General features: G+C 37.1%; 1 protein-coding gene across 1 annotated transcript; it reads left to right on the forward strand.

The window, feature by feature from the left end:
* The first annotated feature begins 1,034 nt into the window (after positions 1–1,034).
* On the forward strand, positions 1,035–10,458 carry sar1b (secretion associated, Ras related GTPase 1B). The gene is made up of 7 exons (XM_059351499.1): positions 1,035–1,191; positions 4,412–4,487; positions 6,772–6,891; positions 7,147–7,212; positions 7,530–7,633; positions 8,058–8,189; positions 8,769–10,458. Exons 2-7 carry the CDS (start codon positions 4,430–4,432, stop codon positions 8,883–8,885), a joined length of 597 nt encoding a protein of 198 aa, XP_059207482.1. The 5' UTR covers positions 1,035–1,191; positions 4,412–4,429; the 3' UTR covers positions 8,886–10,458.
* Positions 10,459–10,737: the final 279 nt, after the last annotated feature.

The following is a 10,737-nucleotide window of genomic DNA, read 5'->3' on the forward strand; positions in this document are numbered from 1 at the left end:
TTAGTTATGAGGAGGCGATATCGGTAAAATATTTGCTAATCTGCCCGTATACAAGTCAAACGATCATTTCGATAATTCCCACTTCTAGATAAAGTGACATTTTTTTTTCATTTCAAGACATTTTAATGTGAAATGTGAAAAGTTACATATACCTTGAAAGTAAAATAAAGAAACATACAACTTTCTGAAGTGACTTGTGTGAAAATAGGGCTGGGCGATGTGTACCAAAAGTCATATCCCGATATATTTAGGCTGAATGTCGATATACGATATATATATCCCGATAATTTTTATCGAAAATGAGAACAAATGTTCAGTCAAAGTCAATGCCAAATATGACATGTCACAAGTAGTTTTATTGAAACTTTTTATTTAAGTGAACATAAATACTGTATAACAACAGGAGAACCTTTTTTAAAAAAAGCCAAAGCTCCATTAAGTGCACATTTAAATAAATAAAAAAATCTTAAATAAAATAGCCTTTGAAATAAAATAGACCAACCTTTTTATGAAATAGATATATTTATAAGAGAAAAGAATTACAAAATAACTAAATATGACAAACCCTAGTAAGGGCAGCATTTATATATAAAGAAAGATAAAAATTTGAACTATATAGATATATGCGATATGGTCTAATTCCAGATCACATTTGAAAATATATCGATATATTTCTTATATCTATATATCGCCCAGCCCTATATGAAAGCCAACAACAAGCCAACCAGTCTGAATTAACTACTAGATAAAGTGACAATTAATTGCCGTACAAGATACTTTTCATGACTTTACAGGCTGGATAACAAATGTTATAAAAACAAGCTATGAGCAAACGTTTGGCGGTGGTTCGCTTTGTTCGATATATAAACCATCGTTACCTTAACAAAAGGGTTGTATAAAAAAATAAAACGTGTGAGAAAATTGTAGAAAAAATAAGAGAGCACCAGACCCTCGGTTTGTTTCAGATCTCCTGCCGGAAAGATTATTGTGAAACATAAACAGGAAGCGGCTGGGCAGAGTTTTTGGGGAGTTGCTGGACAGCCATTGCAGTGTCGTGGCTCAGTAACAAAACACGAAAAAGGAGAGGAGGACCTGGCATTTCACAGGCTCTCTGTTTTTTGACCGGGAGACCAATTTACATGACTAAAAGAGCGAACACCCTTGGTAAATAAATCCACACCTAAATAGCGGGTAAGTTTTTTTAATATATTTCCCGACAGTATTCAGAAAAGAGTATAATATGAGCGGTCGGCATCTGGGCTAGCAAATTATCCCGGTAGCTAACGGTGCTACGTTAGCATTGCTAACACCAAGTAGGCTAACTCTCTCATCGAAGAGCTACTAGCTGGATATATCGACCCGCTGTTGTATTTATTTAAATATTCACATTTATTATTGGAAGGGAAATGCTCGAGATATTGTCGTTAGTACATCGGTGAAGTATTTCATTAGCTAGCTAACGGCTGATTAGCTTTCGTAGCGAGTCAATGCGACGTCGCCTGTTAGAGAATATGACACGTAGCTATGGCTTCCTGCTAGCCAGCCTATTAGTCGGCCTCACCCACGCTTTATAAAATTGCATTCAACGTATTTGTCTAACTTTAATATGACGTGCTGTTATTCTGATATTTGGACCCTTTTTACATATTTTTGTCCAACGTGGAACCTTACCGAGACCAACCATCCATGTAACGTTAGCTGTTACGGTATTGGTTAGCTAACTTTGCTGCTACGTTGACAGTGGTTGCGATAGCTGAACCGGTTTGACAGCCGGGACAAACCACAATGAGTGTAATTTACTATATTATAGATTCACAATTCTAATTATAACATTTGATTCGCTGCCTGACATCTTACAGTCGATGTGGATGTGGACGTTATCTTAAGTAAAAATGTGTTTTTATCACTGGTCGTATTTATTTGTGGATGAAACACGTTTCTAAAATATCACTCATGTTTACATAGGAAAGATATGTTCAAGTCTCCTTGATTATTAGAGTGCGTGGAAACATTTACAGTTGTTATTCAGACACTGAATAATTTATATCGTTGGGTGTAAGGGCCTTTTGGGTGCTTATTACCTTTTAATTAGCATACACTTTAGGTCTATGCTTTTTTTCTACGACCTATAGAGACTAAGGTATCCCGGGAGGGGAATTTTAGCATTCTATACAATACACTAGTGTAAAACAACCAATATTGGAAACCATCTGCATACCAAAAAGGGGGGAAAAAAATCCAAGCACACAGAATAGTATTTTAACAGAGGCTGCTGTTGTGCTGTTATCACTTTATATCATATTTCTTATCATGCAACATTAAAGTATGTATATATTTAACATGGGATTGTTACAGTCAATGTCAACCTCAAATGCCCCCCCCCCCCCAAAAAAATGGGGGGAATTGGGGAGCTGCGAAAGGTTGAGGCTACACTCAATTTCTCAATTTTCACGCTGCAGTGAGGGGAGTGTACTTAATTCTGTCAAAAACAAGCCTGTGCTTAAAGTGTTAACTTGAAATTATGCTTAATGACTAATCTGATAGATTTAATTCGTAACTGATGTGTTATTGATGAAATGGTCTGAGGGCATTCCTAGCCAAGTTCCTCTCGTGCACTGCTCAATTGTCTTAATTTGGCAACCAAACCAGCAATTTCTCACATAGTTTTAGCCAATTTAATGTCTTTGGTTATAGTTGTTGATTATATTGCATCACAGTTAAACCCTGTAAACAACAATCCCATATCCCTTGAAAGAGGTTATGGCTGCTGCCTTCTAGGGCCCAATTGATATGTGATTTTTGGGACTGATACCAATTTTTTGAGGGGAAAAATTCACTGTTTACAGATATGGTACCCGAAAATAAACCTGTGGATTGTACACCAATTTTTTTTTTAACAGATATGACCCTGCAAACACTCAGAAGGCTGCTTATGTCTTATTTGAGCCCATATTTGTTCTGGGATGTTGTCAGTCACTATCAAACTGTTACATATTCACAGCTGTATTACGCCACATATGGGTGCATCAGTATCTAACACCAGCCAACATTGTCATAGCAGGCATGGGAGCATATGGGATTGGAGTGTAGCAGCAGCTGACGTGTAGTTCAGCTGTGTTTGCGTGGTCTTAACCTTTGGCTACCTTATACTTTAGCCCTGGAGTTGTTTGCATATTACGTAATTGGGGCTAGAGGTCGGCTCCAGCTTACCTTGTTCTGATGTCTCTGTAACAGTCACAGGGAAAAGGCAACGAAATGCACAAATTAACTTATAACTAAAAAGTTCTCCTTTGTTACAGAGAGAGGAAGTTCTTTTTTTCCCAGACCCCTTTTCTCAGATTATCATGGTTGTGACATTGAAGCAGTAAAAATAAGCTTGTGTGAACTAGAATGACAAATGACCAAAGCAAGACATTTGCTTACGCAAAATCAACAAGCTGTTGCATTCAGTCAGACAAGGGAGCTGTTGACTTCACGGGGTTACTGCAGGTACTATCTCAGATCCATTTTGTTTTGATTGAAATACAATCTGGATAGCTTATTATGCAAAACTAAGACTAGGCTTCATTTCTGAGGCCCTTGCAGATGGGTCATGTTAATCTAAACACTCATGTTGCTTGTTCAGGGGTTGTCAGATGGTTTGAGATCTGTGCTCTGAATCTCCTGTCCCTCTGTCCAAAGAATCTCACTGGAACAAGCTAATCATTGGCAGTAGAAAGTCAGTCATTGTTCTTATCACCAGCTGCCAATATCTATCTGATAGGTTGAGACAGGCTGCATATTCATTGAACAGTGTCGTCACTTTTATGAAGTTTGTTGTGAGGGGTTTTGATTGGTTCCTATTGATCTTACTGCCTGTCTGCTGCTCTTAATTTGTTTCTTTATAGTTTCATATAGTAATATTATATTGCAATAGGATAAACATCCAACTTTTGCTACAATCCAGTGGTTTGAGCATGTGAATGTTGGGGCATAATAGTAACATCAACAGCCTGCCAATTAAATGAAGAATTCAGCAGAGGTTGTACATGTGTGCCATGTCAACTATTATGTGAAAAAAAATAATATGAAAACTCTTTGCTTTTAAGTATTCTGTTCATGCTGGGGATGAAGGATGCTGTCTTAATGCGGCTGTCTTATCCCTACAAAGTTTTGATATTGACAATGCTCAATGTATATTATGGTGTCCATGACTAACATCAGTAACAAACTATGTGCAAAAATAAATACAATAAAGTTACTGATAAATAATGGGGAAAATACTTAAATTATGACAATTAATTAATGTTACACTCAAAATATTATATTTATTATTAATAATAATACAATTATATATACTAGCTGTTGTTTCTCCTGTGTGCATTCATGTCTTCTTAATTTGCCTTTTCCCCCCATATTTTTTGTTTTTCAGGATTCAACAGCTCCGGATATGTCATTCATATTTCAGTACTTATATAATGGTTTCAATAGCGTACTACAGTTTTTAGGTAAGTACTGGTGATCAAACACACTAACTCAAACTCAAATATACAATGTTTAAACTTTAAAAGGTCACTGCAAACAGTATTTTTTATATTTAATGTAATTAAGTAATTTATCAAAATGATGTTGCCATTGTGTGAACCACAAAGCTATTGTTGAAATGTTTTAAGAGCATGGTAATACGAGAGAGGATTTAATTAATGTCTTCAGGGATCACACAAACAACTCTAATTGTAACAACTACTGGTCTGTCTGACACCTCAGTCCTGAAGTGGGTTAATGGTGTTGTGCACAATAGTTGGCTTTGTTCCTTGAACTACATTCCTCTTGTGGTAGACATTGATAGAGAAGCTTCTTTCTGTCTGTTTACATTGTGAACCATAGACTCAACTCTGAAATACAAATACCATGACAGTTGAGCAGGCACCCTCCCTAGCTGATGTCATGCATTACAATATTTTCAGCAAAGTTGCCTCCTCAAATCAATTGGTCTAGTGCAATAGCCAAATCGCAGGAGGTGGAATATTTGTTGTTAAATATGTGGTGTGTAGTGTAGCTTACCAACTGACAACTGTCCTATGAAATAAAAGTAAGAGCCAAAAGAAATTCTTAAAATAAAGAACAATAAAATGTGTCAAATACTATTTTGAATTAAGTATTATGTTGCTGCAGAGATGTCCCTGCCTACAAATTGTGTTTTACAGGCTGTACAGAAATCTTAGTTTGGTACAGATCCATGCATAAAAAATACAGCAGGGTCATTTGAATGTATTTTTCAGTGAAAATGAGAATAATGGTGGAAAAATATTATTTTCTTCCAATATCATGAAACGTATTGCAATTGCAATGTTACTCAATATACAATCAGACATTGCAAAACCCCTTTCCTATTGACCAGTTTCATTGCCAGTCATTTTTTGTTTGAATGCACTATGTAGCTTGAAACGTCAGTTGGAGCATAAACACAAACTGGCTTAAATATGGGTTTGATTCCCAATGGGGCCACACTTGCTTCTTAATGTTTGTGTAAAGTGGATTGGCTAAAAGCATCCAACAAATGGCCAGTGGCATTTTCATGTGCACGCTCACCAAACCTTTGCTCTCAGGCCCCCTGTCCTTTATCACGTCTGAAGAAGTTTCATCACAATGCACAAATACGCCACAGGAATGAGTCTTTAAACCAGGATGTAAGTTAGCTTTTTAGCGACATGGGGTCTAACCTCTGAAACGCAACAATGATTTTGAATGGGTTTTTCTGAACAAAACATCAGAAACGTGTTTTTGCAAATTACAATGCAAAAAATCCCATAGGCTAATTCTCAATAGCTGCCATGCCAATGCTACTTCCAGTTTGGCCTAAAAAATATGCCATTTTGCTCCCCCCCCAATAATCATGAATCTCTCTGGTTATGGATATGAAAACTCAAATGGTTGCCCAACCCTAATGTTATGTGAACACAGGGAGCACCTAAAGGACATGCCTCTCAGAAACATGCCATGATTTTTCACCCCAGCTTTTTAAAATGTGCTTGTGACTAGCTGCTCTTCTCCCCAAGGGGCACTGTTCTAGTTTCTGTGAGCTACTCCTGTGAAGCAGTTGTTCCTGTTCTTCTTGTCAGACAGGTAGTACAGTGCTGCTGTGAGCAATGATGACGTCTAGTAGAGCTGACTCAGTGAGAAATTTCACAAATCCACTGAGTATCACTACGCTGACTCATAGTGGTAAATACAAAGCCTTGTAATCTCACAAGGAAAGTAGAAGACGGAGTGACTTAAGTAGCACATTTTATCCCATATTCCATTAGTTGGTGCATCTATCTTAGAAAAATGACCATAAGAGGCAATGTCAGCTTCCCTTTGAAGCATAAAGCAATTGTGCATTTTAAATTAAAGTAGTTGTATTTAAATCAATAAGACAGAATTCCATTCAAATACAAATCAACTCCTGCTTACTTCTTCAAACATCACATAATACAGAATGAAGCAGCATTGCTTTACTTGGGCAAGGGTGGTTTTAGTTTTTTGTATTAACATTCATAAAATGTAAAAAAGTAAAAAAAAAAAAAAAAAGAATGGGTAAGTTAGTAGGTGGAGGAAAGCCACTTGTGCATCAAACCAAAGTTCTTAAGTCATGGCAGGCCTTCAATTTCACTTGACTAATCACCTGAGTCAATATGTGGCAACATTTTCTCATACGTGAAATCTCCAAAGACAAAGCCTTGCATAATATGACGCAGTCCATTGAAAAAACATGACTTGTGTTCTAAAATGGTTTTGGCTTGGTTTCAGGACTGTACAAGAAAACAGGCAAGTTAGTGTTTCTTGGCCTGGACAATGCTGGCAAAACGACGCTACTGCACATGCTCAAAGATGACAGAATGGGACAGCATGTGCCAACTTTACATCCAAGTGAGTTGATGCTACTCACACACACAACATGCAAATTCACACTCGGTTATGTGTTGAGCCATCCATGCAAAATGACATTTATGATAACTATTTTTAAACACACCCCTGTATGAACGGTAGGTTTACTATGTGTAAAGCTGGTCATATTTACCCATGCTGCATGTGAAAATAAATGTACAGATATATTTTTTCGTCAGTATGTTTTGAGTTGCCAGATTCTTTTAGATTTGTTCACGATTTCCTTTCTCTCTCCAGCTTCGGAAGAGCTGACAATTGCTGGCATGACTTTCACCACCTTTGACCTTGGAGGCCACGCACAAGGTATGTGTTTGTTGTGTATACAAATGTTCTGGGGTTTTTAATTGGTCACTGTATGTGTTAGCAAGGCTTTTTTACCATCCTTTTACTCCTGCTATTATGTGAAAATAAAACATTTTGAGATATTAACAGTTTTTCAGACGTATCTGACCAACATTAAGGAAAATTCTGCATGCAATTTGTGCAGCGGGAAAAATAAGTTTTCTCCTGCCAAAACTTCTATATTACTAGTAAAGAGAATATATATTACAACTGATTGCAAAATATGTCCATCATAATCGATCTGGACTGTTCAACTGTTTTTGTGTTTGTTCACACAGCCCGCAGAGTGTGGAAAAACTACCTCCCTGCCATTAATGGCATTGTCTTCCTTGTGGATTGTGCAGACCTGCTTAGATTGGCCGAATCAAAAGCAGAACTTGATGTAAGTGCCCACTACCTGCTATGTCACTGTCACATTGTAGAACAGTGTTAATAACAACATTAAAATGCAGCAGAACTTTCAATATCCACATTATTGGTCACATGCTTGTTCTCTGGTTGTGTTTACAACGCCAGAAAAGTTTAGATACCTTGCAAAGCTAAAATAATTGTGTTAAAAGTTATACTATTCATGTTAAACGTTACCAGTTAAGCTTAGCTCACCTTAGACTGTTTGTTGTAAACTGTAATTTTATAGTTATTGCCATGCTTGTGTTAATAGTGAGTGAGCTCTAATGTTAGTTTAACAAGGAATAAGCAATGATGGGTGGCACAGAACATGGAAATATCGAAGGGTAGATTTCTTTCTTTCCCAGTTTAAGGTTGAATATGAAAGCCACATAATAATACCAAGTCTACCCTATCAGGCATTAATGACAGACGAGACTATCGGAAATGTGCCTATCCTGATCCTGGGCAACAAGATCGACAGACAAGAGGCCATCGGCGAGGAAAGGCTGAGAGAAATGTTTGGATTGTATGGACAAACGACAGGCAAGGTGAGTTAACACAGCACTCAATCTGCTGAAACAATATGTTCTAAGTCCCTGATCCAAAATATTACCAAAGTTATTCATTATGGTCTAAAAACAGTCTGTTGGCTGGGCCATTTGTTTTCTTAAGTATGCTCTATTAAGTGTCATCTTGAGTTTTTATCTTTACCTGTCTGCGAAGTGAAAAGAGCAACATGAGAGAGCAACAACTTATTTAACACATTTCCATATTAAAAAAAAAAAGATCTAAACCCAGAGCTTGCTCTTAATGTTTTTGCAAATTACAACTCTAAACTCTCCACGCCACAAGACTTGATGTCTGTTATATCTTGACAACAAAAGGCCAGACTGAAGTTGATTTCAATTCATGTATTTTTTTTGTCTGGAGAACGAATTGTATTACAAACCTGATTCGGTAAAAGTTGGGATGCTGTGTAAACTGAAATGACACAGGATTAATCAAATGCAGTATATATTTATTAAAAACAAAAACAAAAAAAAGGTTTATTAATATAAAATGTTGTCTTTGTACAGTTTTCAAATGAATATGAATTACGTGTGACTTTTTTTCTGCTTTTCTCTCAGGGCACCATTGCCATGAAGGAGCTGAACACAAGACCACTGGAAGTGTTCATGTGCAGTGTGCTGAAGAGACAGGGCTACGGCGAGGGCTTCCGCTGGCTCTCCCAGTATATCGACTAAAGCAGCTAAGCCCTGTAACACACCGATAACACCACCACCATCAGGGGGCGCTAGACCCAACCACTCAAGACGCCCACCGTTGCCACCAGTACCATCATACTCAGCCCCATGTTTGGTTAAACAAGTCTGCCTCCACCATCAGAGAAACCAGTACAACTTGATCCCAATAGACTTTTATTGGTCGAACATTTGGTTCCACACTTACAGAATTCATACCTGTACGCGCACACACACACACACACTCGTTTCCATCTCTCTGTCTTTTTCTAAGAGAGTACCATAGCATTGGTTCCACAGCAAAGGGTGTTCAAATTCAAACAGATGAATCTTTTCTATATTGTGTCTGTCGTTTGCTGCCCTCTCTCCCTCCCTTCCTGACATCTGTTGAGTGTGATGATAGATGCATTATAATTGTAAATCTGTACATGATTCCATTGGTATATCAACAATCCCTGATGCCTCTTCCCCCTCTTTGAGCAATGAGAGAGAGCAACATAGTTGTAAACATTGCAGTACACTTTTTTTTTTTTTAACAGTAAAGACATTCATCAATGTTGTATTTAACCAATACGTTTCGGTTTGTCCAGCCTTTTTTTTTGTCTTTAATTTTTTTTTAACATTATTTCAATAAATAAACTCAGTGGCCACGTAAACAGCCCTCACTATAGATGTGTGGCTGTTTGACCCATTTATTAAAATGGACCAGTGCATTTATCCTAGTGTATCAGAAATTCGATCCATTTCTTTAGGTTACTTGGAAATTAAAATGCTTTTGTTCCAGACTTCTATCTTGAGGGCACAGTAGCATTGAATGGATCCAAGTAGGCCGTGCGCTTCCCTTTTTAAAGTGAAGCATGGGGTGGTAGTATAGCAGATGGGAGAAGAATTTTAATAGAAAATAATACCGGCTATGACCCTGGCGAGGTTTGATGAAATCGTGTAGATAGCACAATTGATGCGAAGAAAACTATTTAAGTAAATGACATTTGGGGATAAATGGCTTGATAATAACATGCAGTAAGAGATGAAGGGAAGATAAAACAGATGGTTGCAACATGTAATAATCGCCAATGTTAGAAGTCCATCCTAAAGATATATTTTCTGGCGCAGACCTTTGTACAGGGTGAATCTAGTGACCAAGTACAGATAACAGAGGGCACAGTCCCACAGCGGGAACAGTTAGATAGACCTCTAAGAAAGGGACCATATATATATGAAATGTACATCAACATCGTACATGGATTTTGTATCTTAGTGGTATCCTTTGATCTATGTGCATTACCAGAAACTATTATGCATGCCTTGTTCTTTTGATTTTTAATAATGATCATTATTCCAGAGAGTACAACAGGAGGAAAAAAGATGCCAAAATTTACAATGAGAGCTGATTGTCATGTTTTTTTTAATGGAAACTATGGAATTGCGCGTAATACACACTTTTTCTGTTCCTGTCCCTTTGTGTCTCTTTCATTCCCTCATGACTACGTGATGAGCTGTTCCAACAAGGGTGGGACTTGCTGTTGTTTGCATCATAAAAATGTAATAAATGTTTTCAATGAATAACAGGCTTTAACATTGATCCAATGCAGACTTTTTATTTTTGTCACTTTTCTTTGATGAGCTTAGCTGTGGAAGAAGTATTTGGTTGCCTTTTCTTAACTAAAAGTACAAATAAAAGTTAAACAATACTACAAAAGAGCCCTGTATTAAAAATACTACTGAAGTAAAAGTACAGAATTATCAGCAAAACATACAGTATTGAACGTAAAAATACTAATTAAGCAGAAAAATGGATGTCAGTTTTAAATGATTGATATTGATGCATAAGCATTGTGTAACTGTTGTAGATGGC

This window comes from Centropristis striata, chromosome 15 (assembly GCF_030273125.1).
Source record: "Centropristis striata isolate RG_2023a ecotype Rhode Island chromosome 15, C.striata_1.0, whole genome shotgun sequence".
Classification (NCBI taxonomy): domain Eukaryota; kingdom Metazoa; phylum Chordata; class Actinopteri; order Perciformes; family Serranidae; genus Centropristis; species Centropristis striata.

What these genes read in the sequence shown, in the direction of transcription:
- sar1b (XM_059351499.1), top strand. Translation starts at nt 4,430, where the DNA reads ATGTCATTCATATTTCAGTACTTATATAATGGTTTCAATAGCGTACTA. An exon ending in AATCAAAAGCAGAACTTGAT is followed by an intron (nt 7,634 to 8,057) that starts GTAAGTGCCCAC and finishes CTACCCTATCAG; the next exon opens with GCATTAATGACAGACGAGAC. An exon ending in ATGGACAAACGACAGGCAAG is followed by an intron (nt 8,190 to 8,768) that starts GTGAGTTAACAC and finishes CTTTTCTCTCAG; the next exon opens with GGCACCATTGCCATGAAGGA.